This window comes from Alosa alosa, chromosome 9 (genome assembly GCF_017589495.1).
Source record: "Alosa alosa isolate M-15738 ecotype Scorff River chromosome 9, AALO_Geno_1.1, whole genome shotgun sequence".
Lineage (NCBI taxonomy): Eukaryota > Metazoa > Chordata > Actinopteri > Clupeiformes > Clupeidae > Alosa > Alosa alosa.
Genome location: NC_063197.1, coordinates 24,718,960 through 24,737,241, shown reverse-complemented (window position 1 = coordinate 24,737,241; position 18,282 = coordinate 24,718,960). Strand labels below are relative to the sequence as shown.

The 18,282-nt window shown below is 42.2% G+C and overlaps 2 protein-coding genes across 4 annotated transcripts; both read right to left on the bottom strand.

The window, feature by feature from the left end:
- Positions 1-2,081: 2,081 nt before the first annotated feature.
- On the bottom strand, positions 2,082-7,975 carry hapln4 (hyaluronan and proteoglycan link protein 4). 2 transcript variants are annotated; one of them, XM_048253333.1, is made up of 5 exons: positions 7,780-7,975; positions 7,016-7,139; positions 5,217-5,579; positions 4,557-4,859; positions 2,082-3,490 (listed from the first exon to the last, which is right to left on the bottom strand). In XM_048253333.1, the coding sequence occupies exons 1-5, from the start codon at positions 7,780-7,782 to the stop codon at positions 3,120-3,122; spliced, it is 1,164 nt and encodes a 387-aa protein (XP_048109290.1). In that variant the 5' UTR covers positions 7,783-7,975; the 3' UTR covers positions 2,082-3,119. The 2 variants fall into 2 exon arrangements, with proteins under 2 accessions (XP_048109290.1, XP_048109289.1); XM_048253332.1 differs by lacking the exon at positions 7,780-7,975 and having other exon boundaries at positions 7,016-7,406.
- A 2,197-nt stretch (positions 7,976-10,172) lies between these two features.
- Positions 10,173-18,282, bottom strand: tm6sf2b (transmembrane 6 superfamily member 2b). 2 transcript variants are annotated; one of them, XM_048253335.1, is made up of 11 exons: positions 18,238-18,282; positions 17,845-18,001; positions 17,007-17,110; positions 15,190-15,287; positions 14,937-15,040; positions 14,639-14,721; positions 14,154-14,278; positions 13,703-13,804; positions 13,155-13,247; positions 11,402-11,521; positions 10,173-10,399 (listed from the first exon to the last, which is right to left on the bottom strand). In XM_048253335.1, exons 2-11 carry the CDS (start codon positions 17,928-17,930, stop codon positions 10,190-10,192), a joined length of 1,125 nt encoding a protein of 374 aa, XP_048109292.1. In that variant the 5' UTR covers positions 17,931-18,001; positions 18,238-18,282; the 3' UTR covers positions 10,173-10,189. The 2 variants fall into 2 exon arrangements, with proteins under 2 accessions (XP_048109292.1, XP_048109291.1); XM_048253334.1 differs by lacking the exon at positions 18,238-18,282 and having other exon boundaries at positions 17,845-18,227.

The following is an 18,282-nucleotide window of genomic DNA, read 5'->3' as shown; positions in this document are numbered from 1 at the left end:
TACAACTTTCCATTACATTAAAGGCATAGTATACATTTCTGCCAGAGGCAATTAAAAAGAAAAAAATAATATATATATTTCAATTAGTTGTGTCTACCAACCATGCCTAATGTGCCATACTGCAGTGCATATACTACCAGGGTCACCAATAGCACAGCTCTAGCATGGGCCAACACATATGGAAGCCTAGCTAATAACACCTTCCTGAGATATCTACAGGCTGCAGTAGCCTACACACCAAGTAATTGTACTGTAAAATGTATTAGGGTCTTCATGTATTTCCCCTAGGCACCTTTAATTGAATGTTTCAGAGTTTAATTTATTGTAGCTTAGGCCTCAGACAATATGTATGATCTCCTGACATGCAAAGTTCACATAACTGTAGTCTGTTCATATACTGATCATTGCTAGTAACCCATGTGTAAAGACCTTATTTTGTAGGAGAAACATTACATTAATAATGCAACCTTGACATTAGTGGTTGTGCAACAATGGCACAACTGAAAGAACAAAAATACCAGAGTTCCCATCTGAATATGGTATCGTCTTCAGACTTCCACTCGCCTTCACATGCCCTGTCGTCTGGGTCCTCTGCAGTGACTTCGAAATCTTTGAGGTTTGACCCTGTCAGTTGTTGACAAATGAGACACAGATGAATGCTTACATCTCGCTCTTTCAGTTCCATCGTGTGTTCATTCACAGGATGCACCCGACTGTTATGAGGTCACCTAATTAAATTTTTGTCTGGAGAGAAAAGAGAGGGTGAAATGAAAAAAAGCTTGTCGTGACATTGTGCTCTCATGGTCAGTTTATGGAGCATAGCGTCAGGAATTCCAGATAGGTCTAGTTCTGTTGACCATGATTAAATGTCTGAATTCAAATTCTCATGGTCAGTTTACGGAGCATAGTGTCAGGAATTCCAGATAGGTCTAGTTCTGTTGACCATGATTAAATGTCTGAATTCAAATTCTCATGGTCAGTTTACGGAGCATAGTGTCAGGAATTCCAGATAGGTCTAGTTCTGTTGACCATGATTAAATGTCTGAATTCAAATTCCCGTGGCCGTGTCAACATTATGAACTGAATGTGTACCTTTTTGGTTTATTTACAAGTTGTGTGGATTTTGCATGGTCATATTATCTTTATGAAACCTCTATCCGCTGAGATGGTACAGTTTATATCTACATTTCCTCTGTCTCTATTATTCATCTGCCTTCCATTCCAAACCCCAAGTGTTATCTATCTAGAATACATTCAATCTGAAACATAGTTTAAGGTTCAGTATGTAGTTTTGTTGTCAAAATAAAAAAATAGATCTTGGACCTGTAAACTATATATGACCGAGAGAGAGTTTTATGTCATGTAGATTTGCATAAATCTTTATAATATGAAGAAAACAACACACATTGATTTGTGAAGTTTAACTGCACACTTGTGTAGCAGGACTGATTGTAGAATGATTTCCTCCTGTAAATTTGTTTGATCTGTATGGCACATTCAACCAGATATAAATACAAAGCATTTCTTCAAAATAATGCTTGCTTTTCACACAATTGTCCAGGGTCCAATTAGGACAGAAGCACAGATGAAAAGGCCAACTGAGATTATTTACAGCAAAAACATTCATTCTGTCCTGTAACATTTGTGCTACAATTCTTTTGAGAATTAAGGGAGACGTGACAAATTATTTCAGACATTCATATATTCTTGTGATTAATGTTTTAACTATACATTTATATCTTCCTATTGTGTTCTTGGTTAATTTTTAAATCGATTTCTGTTTCTGCTATGGAGATGGCCACTGTTGATTTGGCACTGTAATGAATTTTCTTCCCAAGCTTTTATTTTAGACTGAGTCCACTGAAAGCACCATCTTACAAGGAGAGTGCTCAAAGCACAACCAAAACATAGACATATGCCAAAGGCCAATAAAAGATTCTACCTCTCCATGGTAATTGGCTGGAGTTAAATGGCTTTCCTTTTAATTTGTCATCGCTTCAGACTGGCAAATCTCAGAATGCAGTCAAAGAAGGTTGGTCTGCTTTTTTTGTTCCTATGAAAAGACATACACAGGCAGTGGATGACAGTGACAAAGTTACACTATTTTAATCCATCCAAAAATGCAGACCAAAAACTGTGCCAATTTCCAGTATCATGAATAGTGCAACTGTTGACCTCTAATGCAATGGGGTACATTAGATGAGGTAGTCAAGCATCTACAGAGTTGAATGACACTCAGCTGTTCCCTCATGTGCAGTGTCATTACTACCAGGGATGTCTACTCCAAACATGCTTGTTGTTTCACTCTATCATCAAATGCTATCATCTTTTAAAATCTGTCATAAAAATATATATATTTATGTATATATATATGACTAAGAGCAGGAGTATAATGTGCGTTGCGACTGTAACTGCAAATGTTGTGCACTCCACAAATGGCAATCAGATGGTAATGACTACTGTGAAGAGAGGAGCTCAAAGCATAAGGCTGGCAAAGCACAGCTAAAGGCAACACCTGGAGAGCGCGCAGACCAGGCTTGAGTTTGTGCTTCAAAGCTCGTCCCTCTTTTTTCAGGCTTGCCATAGAGAAAGAGAGAGAGAGAGAGAGATAGAAAAGAAAGAGAGGAAGGGGGGAGTCATGCTAAATGTGCTGCATTCATTACATGATTCGCTTAATTCGTCTCTGCCTGTCCCCGTGCAAATGAATGCTGCTCAGGGAGAGCTCATCTTTCTCGAGCCTCCAGGGAAAAAGGCACACTAAACAAAACACAAAGTACAATCATCCTCCTCTCTCCATGAGCTGGAGAGGCGTAAACAACCTGATCTCAATTAAATAGCCTGTCATCTGAAGTGTGTGCCAGAGCAAGCGTGAGCCACTACTGCTGAAACCTGTTTGATTCTGAGGGATTGGCATTTCTAATTTTTTGTCAAAATGAGGCAAGCACTGTATCTACTCAAAGCAGTACCTTAAGCCAGCAGCGCTTTAGCTTCAGCAGTCAGCAAAGATGCACATCAAATTGGTCAGTTGCCTTGGGAACATTTTTAAAAGTCATGTAGTCTCATGCAGTACTTTGCCTCTCTCTCTCTCTCTCTCTCTCTCTCTCTCTCTCACACTCTTTCTAAATGGCTCTGGTGGTGGCGTTGGTGGGTTTGTTGCTGCTCGTCTTCGCCACTTTCGTGGTGGGCTCGATGTCGTTACTCTCGTCGTTTTTGCGGAAACAGTACACCCCATAGAGACGGAACTTCTTGTCGGGGAAGCCGAGGTGGCGCACGCCCGGATCCGGGCCGCCGCAGCGTGCCCGCGGGTTGACGATGGGGTAGCGGATGCTGCCGTCCTCCAGCCAGCCGGCCTCGCAGCGGTCCAGCAGCTGGAACTTCCAGGCACCGTACAGCTGGCCCACCTTGGCTATTGCGGCGCCATCACGCTGGCACGCCTTGGCCGCCTCCAGGTAGTTGATCTTCTTGAAGCGTTTCAGGAAGTAAACTCGACCTGATGCACACAAGTTGGAGGCACAAGGCATGTTGTATCACAAGCTCTTATAAAACAAATTAGTGCTTCAAAAAAGCCCTAAGCATGGGCTTTAACAGGCATAAGATCCAACCAACAGAAGGATAATAGAGTCAGAGCAGTCAGCCTAACCATAGAAAGCTCTTTGAAATCATATGTCAAAACAAGATTTTTTTTAGAACTCTGGAAAAAGTAACTGCAAATAGCAAATAACTACAAGACTCTCTTGGGTGTTCATCGACTGTGTATCCAAAAGAACAGAAGAACAGAAATAAAAAACTTTTTCTTTGGAGGGTCTGTGTAGACGGAGCACTGATTGGGGTGACAATGGCAGCAACCCTGCACAGCAGCTCAGCTGCAGAAGTGATGCCTGCCCTGGCCATTTATTTAGTGTTTGTTTGTGTGACTTCTGCCCATTACGGCAGTGAGACGTTTCCACAGGACTCTCTAAATGTCCTCCAGCTGGTCAGTACAGTGTGGTATCATCCTTAACGGCATAAGCTGTGGCCATTTTAGGACAGAATGACCTCTACCATAACCTACTTAAGGAAGTAGCATTTATACCAGTTTCTCTCCATCAAGAAGCTAAAGATAAAAAAAAAAGAAACATTATGAATACTAAGGTACACTTAATATTTTACGACCACTCAAATATCGGGGGGCAGAATACAAATGCATTTACAGTAAACTAAAATACTTATGTAAATGATTAAGGTCATTCTAACTGAAACACTGAGGCAACCTTTGGTAAAAAAGATATCTTTGCTATTTGTGTTACCCTTTTAAGAACTACTGCATGTCCTGCTCCGAGCTGTGATTTCAGAAGCCTTTTAGATCTGCTTTAAACCTTGGGCAACGATGACACTGGCAGTCTCATAGATGCTAATCAAAGGGAGGGATAAAAGCTGGAGCAGCCAGCTCAGTTGTTTCCCTGCTGCTTGGAGCCAAATCCATACAGCGTGATCCAAATCCACTGACCTTAGGGCCTCGGACATTACAAAGACGGGCGAAAGGAACGGCCCATTTCCCCCGAGTTCGCCACACTTACCATTGACGTTGGAAGTGAAGCAGAAAGCATCATAGCGCTCATCATCTTTGTGTCTGTAGCCGTAATTGCGCACCCCAGGGGGGGTGTCCTTGCGCCCGCACTGGTCCCGGGGGTGGGCGATGGGGTACTGCACCGAGCCGTCCTCCAGCCAGCCCGCGTTGCACCAGTCCAGGCCCTCCAGCCAGGCCTTGTGGAGCTGAGCGTGGGAGGCCAAGATGGCGTCCTGCTCCTGGCAAACCTCTTCGGCCTGGTGGTAGTTAAGCTTGTAGCGCCCCATCTTGGGGTAGTATGGAAACACCACACCTGTTTACCCATTGGATAAAACAAAAGCTAGTGATACTGAATGACTGTCCAAAATAATTCATCACCCCTTGTCATATCATACTTTTCATACTTGTCTTATTGTACAGTGGAGTTTAGTTATATGTTTATACTTATACTTATGTTTACCATTTCTGCTGTAAGTGCATGTTGTGTGAGACCCTTGAATTTCCCCTTGAGGATCAATAAAGTATCTATCTATCTATCTATCTATCTATCAATTACAATTCAACCACACAAGTACTGTAGTTCATATCAGACCTATTACCTTGCTGAGTGGCTAGGACCCTTTTACTATTAAATCACCCTTTGAACTATAAAAAAGATACCAGTCCTAACCTTCAAGGTCGAGGTTAACAAACCCTGTGTCGTCCTCCATGTCGTTGGTGACCTCGCACTCATAGCGTCCGTAGTCCTTCAGCGTGATGTTGTGGATGATGATGGAAGCGTCCCCAGGCCCCGCCAGCTCTAGGGAGACGCGGCCGCGGTACCCGTTGAACACCCTCTGCCGCCGGCCCAGAGCCACAAACACGTCCTCGAACTGCAACGCGTCGGTCACCTTGGTCCACTTGATGCGGATGCGGGCTGGGTCGGTATTCTCAGGCTCGTGGTGGTACCGGCAGGGCAGCGTGATGGAGCCGCCACGGTGCGTCACAACCTTCCCTGGAGCCGTCTGCACGATCACCGCACCACTCTCATCCTCTGAGATAAAAGAGGAGTGAGTCACAAAGCCAGATGAGAGGGCTCTTGTACTATTCTTGCAGCTAGAGCTGTGACATATAAAGTTTAGGTGTGAACACAGGCTAGGTAGATGAAGTGTCTGGTCCAAAGGTTTTGTTGAAGTTAAGATGTGTTGGTTTGAAAAGGTACCAATAAAGTTGACAAAGACTCCACACACCTCATAAAGTCATGGGGCACAGGGACTTGAAAACATAACTATTCCAGTCACCTATGAATGTATGACAGCCATGTGGCTTAGTCTAAAATAAGGCAGATTTTTACCACCACAACCAAGTGTGACTGAGCCACATACCTGGGGTTCAGTCTGTAAGATCTGGTGAAGCTAAAGTAAGCTAAGAGGATGCCCATTATAGCCATTTAATTGGCATTCATATGATTTATGATAACTGACATATGGTCTCTAGGCATATGTAGGAGACTTTGGTGATGATCAAAAGAGAGAGACAGCCTGGCAATGTGACAGCCCCTAACAGATAGTACTGACTTATGCAATAGATGTCAGTCTCTTGCATGGAAGGTCCAAAGCATCTATAATTTCAACAGAAACACACTTTCTGTTCATCACTTACAAATACATGGCCCCTGACATCCAACATGTCGCTAGTGCCTAAAACAAGTATCAAAGAAGCCATGATCATAGACTATTCTCTCTTCACAGCTTGTAAGGGGGAACAAGCTGGACATCTGTTCAGTAAAAGCCTGCCCTGCTCTTGCAACATGTTGCCCTGGCCCAAGGTTTGAAGGTTGTGTTGATGTACTTTGGTTTTGGAGGCCATTGAAATGCTGGACAGCTGAGTTACATGCACAGCCAAGATGGCGCTGATGTTTTCTGAGGCTTGAAAAGGGATCACTCTGACCTAGTGAAAAACACCCCCATCTAATGCAGGTCAGAGCCAAATATTTTTCAGTCTGCTTTCAGAGAGATTCAGGGGGACCTCACTCACTTGTAATGGCTGGTTATTGTAACTGCTTGAAAAGAAAACAGCAAGTTCAAACATTCAAATGTGAGAAATATTCTGTAAAGATTTTCAGTGTTAATCTACAGTATATCAATTGTATAATAGGAATACCATTCTGGATACTGGACATAATAAGAATTACTTGTCTTTTAAAGATCAGTCGGTTGACAAAAACACTGACTAAACAGCTACGTATGCTGAAGACAAACTAGTATGAAATCTCAAAACAATGGGGCTACAGGCTAGAGATAATCTGTTTGAAAATGTAGATCATAATCACTAACATGAAGCCCTGATAATTAGATTCTTCTTCATGTAAAAACTTACAAGCAAAAACCACTCTGTTGTAGCCCGATGAGGCTAACTCTGTTGTCAATTTCCACGCAACATATGACCATAATTATCTGTAGTTTACAGAAGACTAGAGGAAGGGCTTACCCAGCACATGGACCACTCTGGTTCTCCCCTTCTCTGTGTCAGCTGGGTAGGATATCCCAGGAGGTATACAGGTGAAGATCACGCAGGTCACTAATAGTGCCTTCACTGGCAACTGCCCAGAGAGCTTTAGGCAAAACATGGTTAGGATGTTGGGATGCAAGGCTGTGTCAAATGGTTTAAGTCAAGTAGTACTGAGCTAAGTAAGACACTGCAGTTTTCTGGCAAAGAGGCTCCCTTGAGCTGAGGAGGGGCTTTAGTGAATGTCAGAGTGCTGAAGTCATATAAACTTGGCTCACTGCAAATGTTCATTTAACGTTGGTGCAGAACGTCTCAAAAGACCTTGAAAACATGTGCGTAGATACACACACACACGGAAATTGGAACGGCAATTCTATTCAACAACAAGCCTTCATGCAATGCACATTATTTTTGTTATATTTGTTGTGTGCTGATCAGAAACTTCAATGTTGTAAGTTGCCAGCACAGGGCTGTCAATGCAGTGGTGGAATGGTTTGTTACTGCAGTAGGCTACTCTGCGCCGATGTGGACACACTACCGATGCTTATAGAAGAATCATATTACCCCATGTCATCATGCGATACACCTCGCCGCATGCCCTCCCTCGAGGTAGGTTACTTATCCCTAGTGTACCGTCGCGGATGGTGATTTCGCAGTGTCAAGGTTACTGCAACTGGCCAAACACGGATATCTGCTGCAAGACGTGCATCACCGGAAATTTAATCAAATGTATTGCATTAACTTACCATTTTAACGCCAACAGTCAAATTTTTTACGATTTAAAATGGTCTGTGCGAAGTTGTGCGTCCCTGATGTTGATGTAGGAAGGTGGGAATATCGTTCACCACAGTCCCATATGATTCAGTCCTGCACCTGCAGTTCTCGCTTCTCATCCCATAGCCCTTTTCTTTTGGCAGGACAGAGGAACTGCTGACAGGGGAGCAGTGGCTGGAACCACACGCAATGCTGTTCCTTATTTCCAGCATAATGACGTGACTCACCAAATTTCCCTCAAGGAAGATAGTGAGAGGTCTTCAAATTGTGTGCTTTTTGCAACACAAAATATACCAAGTTAGACCAACTGACCAAAGAGAAGCATTACGTTGATTTATGTCCAATCTTTGTTTTTACCCTAAGAAATAAATCACATTTTTTCAGGTATTCAATAAACCCCAGTATAGAAATGTAATCTATTTTTTTCTGTAGTATACTCAATCATAGAAATGTTACTTTGACTGAATGTTTTCTGTTTCTGTTCTGAATAGAAAGTTTTCTTTACAATAGTATGGGTATTCCCAGACTAGTATGTATGCCTAAGGAGGCCCAACAAGCACGTGTGGAGCAGTTACATTTTGGTCATAGGCAATCTAGACTACACAGGCACACAAACATGTATAGGATGCAGCATATCACTGCATGAAAGTGCAGTCTATGCAACACAAACTAATATATAATATTTCTTGACAGATATACAGAATTTGTTGTTTTTTTCTTGTAAAATAAAACTGGTATCAGATAATTTGGCGGGTGTCAGACTGCCTGTGGTAGATCTCAGGCCTAAAGACATTCAAGGACTGAGTGCAGCACTGTATTTGTATACTGTATTTTACATGTCAACTAGTTGTCCTGGGTTGGATAGGCTACTATAATTGCATCTCTGAAGTTGAGAAGCTTTTTTTGTGAAGCTTCACTGCCTTTTGTAACTGTAAACGCCTTCAAGTTTTGTTATGACAGATATTTTAGAAGTAGGACTCATAATTAGGCAGAGAGTATATTTTGGACATGTTGCCTACAAAAGTGCTGGGTTGTGGGTAAACATCAATGATTTCTTTATAAATACTACTGCTCAGAACAAAAGGAAAAGGTAATATTTGAAACATTTCATCACAGTTTTTTTACAAAGCTTTCATTAATGCAATGAGAGACCTATTGTGTGGTTAGAGCATCACCAGGTTATACTTAATGGGATTTAAATTGAATTGGGGTTTTATTGGTTTTGACTAATGTATATTTATTTTGCTTTGTTGAACACCAAACCTAGCATATGCGCTTTTAAACTGGACATGGAATGATATATAGAATGAGGTTGAAATCTTAAGAGCTTTCTTGCACAGTCAAACAGACATCTATGAACAGATATCTGTGAACTGCGTCCTGGATGTGATTGGATTGTAAGGCTGGGGAATTGCCACATGGACTGCTCTGCTTGCATGTGCAAGCCTCCGAGCTGCATGTCAGCACAACATGGCCTCTGAGAAAACAGAATCTATACAGTAGATGTCAGTCAGAAAGCCAGAGGAAATGGTCATCATTTACATTTGATGTCTCTACTATCCATGACTTCAGTTTCTAGACCTCAGTATTACTCACAAAGTCTATTTAAATAATATATTTATTATGATTGCATATATATTAATTTCTTCTTATGATATTCTTAATTAAGTTCTTCTTTGGAAAGCTGTTAAACTTAATCCATGAAAAATTGACTGATAGTTTTAAAACAAATAGTTGTATTTACTATTCATGATGTAATGATAAACATCACGTCTATATACATATCTGTGTATGTACTTATGTGTATTACTCATATGTCATTTACAAGAGAATATTTTGAGGGCCCCAGTTCATAGCTTTATATTGTTAGAATGGTGTACTGAAAGAAGAATAGAGGCTTGCATACAGCATAACATTGCATTCTTTTACAACCAGATTTCTCACACAGATGAGTGGGTATATTTTAAGGATTTCTTCTGTGGCAAGGGCACTTTGTTGTGAGCAGTAGACATCAATCAACTAATCGCCAAATAGACGTTCATTGTTGTTGGCAAACTCAAGGTCAAGTTTTTGTTTGTGTAGACAATCCAGCTCACTGCCTTATCGCTCAAAGAAATGTAGCAGAGGTAGATGAGGTTTTGAAACCAGTTCAATTTCACATGTATTGCCCATAATCTATTTTATGATACTTATGATACCTCTCAGGCGAACTACAGAGATAGATGCCCAGTGATGCGAGACATCTCCTGGTCAGTTGTACTGATTGTCTGGGAGCTGGGTGACACACGGAGGAGTTCTCCTGATGCGTGAGTTCTATCGACACTGGGCAAAGCACTGACACACACCACATGCCTCCACATGTACACACACTTCAATTCAAGTTTAATTGACTTTTTTCTCATTGTTGGACTGTGTGAGTGCCGTGGCGGACATGAAGAAGGCGGGGTTGCTGGTGCAGCGCTTGGCCAGCAGCAGAGGCACCGCGGCGTACATCACGTTGGCCAGGAGCACCGGGACCAGGGATGACGGAGGGATGTGGTACATGTCGGCGGTGCGAGGGTGAAGCGAGGCCCCAATATGGGACCACTGGCACTGTGGGGGAAACAGTTAGAACATGAGTCTGCTATAGACCCTTTCATCAATAAAAACAAAAACAATGCTTGAACGTTCTATTTGGGCCCCAATCTACTTCCTCTGCATTAAGATAACATATGGAATGTTAAAAAGGAAGTCTTGTGGGGCCAACTATGATGCTGATAATGGAACTCTCTAGAAAGGGTCCATAAGAACATGCCCATCTGAGAAAGAAGAAGCTAGAGAGTGATCAGTTTGTTTCTGCTCCACTGCTGTAGAGACATATTCATATTGTTAATCTCAACTTGTGTTAATTTTTTATTACATTTTAATTGAATTAACAACAGAATCATACTAATAAAATTGCATGAAAAAATTAAAAAGTGAACATATTTATCATCATTATTACTATGCTATACATTAATTAATATATATTCTCTGTGTTTTTGAAAACAAAAGGTGGGAACACAATGCTTTGAGGTTCTGCCACATTCGCAGGAGTCAGCAGCTGGCCATCAGTAGCCCAGCTCAGGTCACAGCTGAAACGTAAAGCTGCTCTCTTCGATAGCATCCTTTGATTAAAAATGCTGAATCCCATGGCAGCTCCACTCCCATGCCGAGAGGGAGAGAGATAGCTAGATGGGCTTCAGCAGGGCGCGGCTTTGATCTGGGCCTTGTTTGATGGCTCACTCTCTCCACAACCCTCACCCCAGGCACTTCCTGGATTCAGCCCGGAGCCCCTGCCATACTGTATCAAACACCCCAAGACCTCAAGAGAATTGGCCCGACGTGAGTACATTATGTAAAGGGAAACGCAATGTATGTATATGAAATATTTGATTAATGGCTGTTGTTGCCATGATGTAGCACTACAGCAAAAATAGCCATACCGCTCAGACATACAAGGTGCTATAAACCTTTTGGCCTGCTGTCCACTTAAAAGTATATGAGTTATAACCTTTGTGTAACTTCCAGCACTTATTTACCTTACTTCCCCGTTGAGATATGGTGCTTGCGTACCTGGGTCATTGCTCCAGCGACGAACACCGTCCAGTCCAGCATCCAGGTGCACCCAGGTGTCCAGAGCCCGTACACAAAGGACCCCAGCAGTGGCAGCGCGTAGAACAGGAAACACAGCATCTGCACGGGGGCCGCATCCCAGAGAGGCTAGATCTGAGTTTGTGTGTGTGAAGTGTCGGCGCACTTGCCCCCCCCCCGCGACCCTGAACTTCTGAGCCACACAAAGAGGCAGCTCGACTTCCTGCCTCCCTTCCCTCTGGGGATATCACTGTTCCGCCCTGTCCAGGTGCATCCACAGAATACAGATAGCAGCAGAGCCACCTGCAGTGAACGCCCGCGCCCAGACTGCATGCGCAAGCGGTGCAAAAGGCAAGCCCATGCTGATTCCTAAGTCAAAGGATAGTAATCTGAACTGATCCAGATGGCTGTCATTTTCCAACAAAAAACATCTCCATCTCCTCACTGTTCACCCATAAGGGTGTATGTGGGCAGATGGTAATGTTATAGTGTTGGCAGTTTATTGATCAAGTTTGTCCGCCATTATGGGACTTTTGTTAGTCTTTGCCCTTCTCTTTGCTGCTTCACACATACAGAGAGAAAAACATGAATAACAATATATACCCCAAATGTCCCTACCGTCAGAGGATTGTATCAAAGCCTCTCAGTGAAAATCACATAGTGATTCACTGAGGCATGGCTGTTCGTATTGTCCCAGTAATGAAATAGTGTTATTCATTTGAAGAATTACTTGTGTGCATTTGTGATGAATCTTAATGAAAGGCCTGGAGTAAGTCTGAGCCTGTTAAATGTGCCTTCAGTCTCGGCGGAGGAGGGTCTTTGAAGCGCTGGCCAAGTCATCTGTCTGTCATCTGTCACTATCAAGGATTTTAAAGGTCTTTTGTAGCCAGAGCAGCAGCATCTTGTGCAAACATTCTTAGCGACTCAAAATAAAAGTGCCAGCCCACATAATCTATGGTTCTATTTGAGACGCATGTGTCAACAACACACATACACATTTGCACGTACACTAAACAAACTCTCTCTCTATCCCTCTCCTCTTGCCTTCCCTCTCCCTGTCTTTCTCTGTCTCTCTCTCTTTCACTCTGTCTGTCTGTCTTTCTGTCTCTCCCCCAACCCCCACTCCCTCTCTCCCTCTCCTTTTCTCCTCCCACCCAACCCCCTCCTCTTTCTCGGTCTCCTCCGTCAGGCTGATGGATGGCTCAGTCAGGACTCTGGGGAAAGATTAGCTTATCAAGTTCTCACAGTGCAGGTCCAACCAGATCAATGCTTCACTATTGTGGCTGGACCGAGGCCAGAACAAGGACTTTTGATAACCTATTGACCAGGCTAAAAACCTAGACAAAACAAACGAAACCCTCCTCCATATACATACACCAAAGCCATGCAGGAGCTAGCTGCAGCCAGTTAGGTCTGCCCTCTTCACCTGCGGAAAACAAGAGGGACCGTGGTGCGCAGTGGGCTTTGGGCTGCTTCACTGTGTGGTAATGATGAATAATGGACTGATAATGAGTGCCATAAAAGCAAACAGAAAGGGAAATGAATGGGTAGAGTAGACTTAGAGAGATGTGCTGCTGCTGCCGCCTCCACTGCCACTGATGGGGTTGTTTATTAGATGGCATTTCTTTCCTCTAATTATACAGTGGCAAGCTCAGTCAGTTCCTTGTTTTATTTTATTTGTAGCAATAGCGTGTAAGACATATGAAGTGTGAGTGAGTGGTGAGACTGGTCTTACCATCACTTTGGGGTATGCGACTGGATCATTCAGATATGGCTCATATAAGGTTGTGTAGGAAGTGAATACCTCCAGTGGGCAGCCGAGAACAACCTGGAGAATAGAATACGTAAGAACAATTATATGATGTTCAGACTTTGTTAGAGAATATTCAGGAATTAATATTCAGTCACTGATTTTGTGTTTTGAGTGAAAATCTATTTGTATTGTGTTGCCTCAAATTGCATAGTTTCTCTCTATCAGGGTGTAAAATAACCATCTTTAATCGTTAGCATTAGCAAGCTGCATGTTTATTTTGAAAATTTGTTCACATAGAGGATGGTAGAAGCAAAGTATGTATTGCATCAAGTGGAGAAGTTAATAATTGCATCATGCATTCAGATACCCCAAAATACCAAAATAAATAAATAAAAAACTGTAGGAGACAAATGATAACACCAGGAAAACACCAGCAATTCTGTACCATTAAAAAGGAAAACCCCTGCAATGTCAGAATTATGACAAGAGAGGCCAGATCAACTTTTGTTGGTTCTTCAGCAGAGACTCACCAGACCCCTGAAGAGGGTGAAGGCCATAGCCGCACACAGACCAATGACTAGTAGCATGTCTAGGGGCCGCCACAGCAGGGATACTTTGTGCTTTCTCTCTATCTACAAAAAAGATGCAATTATTCAGCATTCTTTTAGTATTTAGTAGTTTAAAGTTCATCTTTCGGGAGATTTTCATCTTTTGGGAGATTTTCATCTTTTGTTCCTGTTTTTAGTCCTCTAGTGATTATCCAACACTGTGTGTAGACTATTGTTCAAAAACCACTACGGACATAAAGCGAGTCATTATCATCGGTTTATCCCCCTCACTTGAGCTTCAGCACAGCCAACAGAGTTGAACTACAGTCCTGTAAAAACAGCTATAACACTGCCTCTTATTATCAAATTCTTTCACAGCATTTACTAATCCAGGCCAAGTAATTAATCCTTCAATGATGCTGAAACTCCCTACCTTAGCCAGCGTAATGGCAGTAGGATCCCTTGGCCTTCTGAAGAAGGACACTGCCCCCCACATAGGTACTAAGAGGAAGGGCATGTTGAGCCAAAAGGCAGGCCGGAGCTCCAAGCCATATTTACCTGAGAATATTTACAATAGGGTGACATTTATTTTCATACTTCAGTTCACTAAACTGTACATGTAAGCACATGAAACACAAAGAAAAACAAATGCACCTGAAGAGGCATTGTTTACTGTTTTAAACCCTTATTGCCTTTTGTTAACATAATGTGCATTCCCTATGGAACTTAAGTGTGCTGACTGCAGAACACTGGTCCAGATGCTTTATATTGTGTGTTTGCTGTTGGTCCGCTTCTTCATTATTTAAGCTCTGAGTGCATTTTAGTGCTTTCTGCTGGAAACCTGTATGATACAGACTAGCACAGATGTTTCATTAGGTAAGTCTGTCTCCGGGGAAAGACTGTGTGCAGGGGCCTCACCTACGACAATGCCAGCCACAAACACGACCATGTTGCCCACCAAAGAGCCTGCCCAAAATAGCCCCAGGTTGCGGTATGGCTTTCTGTGCGGGACACATAAAGGGGACATCTTACACATACATTCAGGTATTCGGGTGGTATTCATCCATTCATTTCTGAAAGATCAGTTACTCTGTCTAATGTTGCAGATTTATTCAAATATATCATTCACTTCATAATCATTCCTTTCATGTCTTTGTATGAAGCGCATTTGATTGAATGGTAAACAAAGCCTGCACAGCCGTGATGGTGCACTTACTTCTTGGACATGCGTCGCACCATGACCAGATACATGAGGAAGTGTGCAATGCCATCCCAGTAGCACATCATAATAGCATAGCTGGTGCCGAGGTATGGCTCCCCCTGTGGTGGCACAAATGTCATTACAACCACCATGCAGGCAACCACGCATGCATAATTTATTATGTTTACACACAAGATAATTAACCATTGATAATTGTGTAAAACCACATATGAGGTGCATTATATTAGTGCATGTGAGGTCACCATACCGTCTTTTGGTAAAACTCCATGAATCCTGAGGCGAAGCCATCGTACTCCATGGCACTCACCAGGTCAATGATGCACGTGAAGGAAAACTCAGCAAACACTGAGAAGAAACAAGTACTTAAGTATGCACCAAAGCCATTCCACACTAAAGCTGTGTGTGTTAAAGGCTGCTTGGGAGCCAAAGTGTACTGTCAGTCTGGAAAATGGTAAATTGTTCCATTTGCATAATTCAATCAAGGCTCTGACAAACGAAGCATTTATAGGATGAAAGCTCTGCTCATGTCCTGGTTAACAAGTGGTGTGAGTGCCTCTCTCTCTCTCTGTCTGTCTGTGTGTGTGTGTGTGTGTGTGTGTGTTTCATACCCTATCTTATCCCATTCCTATCTTTATTCATTTCTAATTTAACCCAAATTAAACTGCAGGGTAGTGGTGGACCTTCCCCATAAATCTCACATTTAACAGCTCTGAAGAAACAGCCATTACCATCATTCAATGCATTCAATTTTCACTTCAGTCTTGCCTGGCAAAGACATCGGTCTCTGTGTAATTACACAATCTGCTTTGTTCTTTGGAACTACAGAATTACAAGCAGTTTAGAACTATAGAATAGACCGATTCCATCTGTAAGATGAGACTAATGCCTGGGGCATACGTCTGCGATGTTTGCCCACAGCAATTCCATTCATTTACCTCTCAAGTAGCTCAGCATCATAACCTTCTTCTTGCCTCTAAATTCAAAACATCTCCCGCAAACCAGTTATTGATTTCTCTCCCTGCGGTGGGAGATAATGATGTCTGCGAGCAGGACAGTTTGAAAGCGATTCATTCTGGAAGTTGTAAATTTAGTTTTTCTTTGGCATTCAGAGCGAAGATCTGGCAAAAGGGCACATCTCATCGACAAACGGCACCCTCAGTGCCATGATTATACTGTAGAGATTCTCAGATACACATAATGAGTGGTATGGGACATCTAACAAAGACAAATAGGCCTTCCTGAGAACAGGCACGAGTGGAACAATTGGTAACTGTTGCCTGGCTAATATACTACAGTAAGAAACAACTAAGCAAATATTTGTCAATTGTTTCATTTTTCTAATTGTCTTGTTTATCCGTGAGGATGTATAGGGTTGCATGTGGTGATCCAGTCGATAGATATGGTGAGAGTTCTTTATGCCATTATATTCGAGGCTAGTGATCATCGTTCTACCCATCTATACAAAAGACCCTCCCCTCTATTTTCTCTACATCTATCTGTTATATGCATACAGAGTGATAGACGTCTCTCTCTCTCTCTCCCTCTCTTTCTCTCCCTGTAATCCCCTGTAAGGGTTTGCTTTAGCCAACCAACCATCTCAGAGAGAAATACATTATCATTCACCACCATCACAGAGGGTAACAATAAGATCTGAGGGGATTCTGGTGGCCTTGAAACCAACTCTCACATGCCCAGGGCATGGAGTCTGTAGACCGAGAGCAAATAGGTGATTAAATTTCATCGTTAGTGTCACACTGAATGAGAGCCACGGTGGTGTTTATGCGAAGAATGTGAATTTCAGATTCCCATAATTGGCAGTCTGGGGCCAGGATTACCACTGATTTTGATGAGGAAATCGGATTTCCGTTGTGAATGAACAATGCAGGCAATTCATCATGATTCTGTGACATTCTATAACCAGCCAAGAAACTTAGAAATTGAATTGATTTCTCAGATATATTGTTGCACAAAGCAAACCTTATACTTATGTTGAATAACAATAGTCTTTCGCCTGTATGAATGTTATCAGGGGGAGACATGAATGAATTCACAAGTGGGTCTTACCATAGAAGAAAACATCTTTTGGTGGGTTGAGGCGGGTAGCCAGGTACACCAAGAAGAACACAGCTATAAGCACTCCCACTCCTATCTCCAGGACCACCATTGGCCTGTATGTTACAACAAGTTATTGAAGAATCCTCTAGGAGGACAATCCTAAACATATTGTTATTTCTTTAAAAAATAATCTCCCTTAGATTTTCCACCTCATTTTCTTTTCCAATTAGTTTCTATCTGTGTGTGTGTGTGTGTGTGTGTGTGTGTGTTGAACATTCCCTTCACAAATTTAAATTAGTGAGCAGAGATGAATTGGTAGATGGAGGAGGTGATTATTATCCCAACACCCAGAGCACCGGAGGACATGACGCAAAGATGTGAAAGCTTACAATGAACCCACATTCATGACTGACATACAGAACTTGCTGTATGGAAACTGACTCCAAAAAACTCCCTGCCATTTTCATGAAATTGTTTTGTAGCATCTGTGGCAAAACTGTGTTTGCTTCACAAGCATGGTAGAATAGTCATATACAGCATAATAAACATAATAATATCAGGGTAGTCTTTCCTAGTGCATCCAGCCTATGAAAAAAAACGAAACAATATAAATGATTATCTACAGAAAGTATACCCAGATACTGTTATCCTTTGAAATGACCAAGAAACAGCTTAATCAAGGCGAGATCGAACGAATGCCGAGCGCCCTCCTCTGGCAAAAGTAAATAATATTAAAAATATTGAATGGTCATTCTCAGATAATAGTCTAGGCCTAGATGAACAACTTTTAGATTGACAGACAGACAGATAGATAGATAGATAGATAGATAGATAGATAGATACTCACTCCTGAAACGCGGGGACATTGTTCATTATATAGAGGACGGCGAACGCGGTCAAAGAAAATAGAAATATGCATATATCCTGCGCCATTGCACTGGTGACGAGGAGACCGTGATCTTTTGAGAAGAGACACCTTTCCACTCCACAGTTGCTCAGATTTTCTGAAAAGATGCATGATGCAACCCGGGATCATAAAATCACAAACTGTAGGCTAGGCTATAACTCCAGTCAGAAATAAACTCTTGATTATTTTTTTTCTGGCTATCTGTTTTTTTCTTTTATTCACTGTTTAACTATGGCGTCAATAATGATAAAAGACAAGTGTATGCCTACATCTATAACTAACTACATGTATAACTTAAAATCTTCTGAAAAATCTCAAGCAGAAACTGCTCACCATCCGTCGTCTGGGCGAAATGGCAATTGCATCTGAGCTACTGTA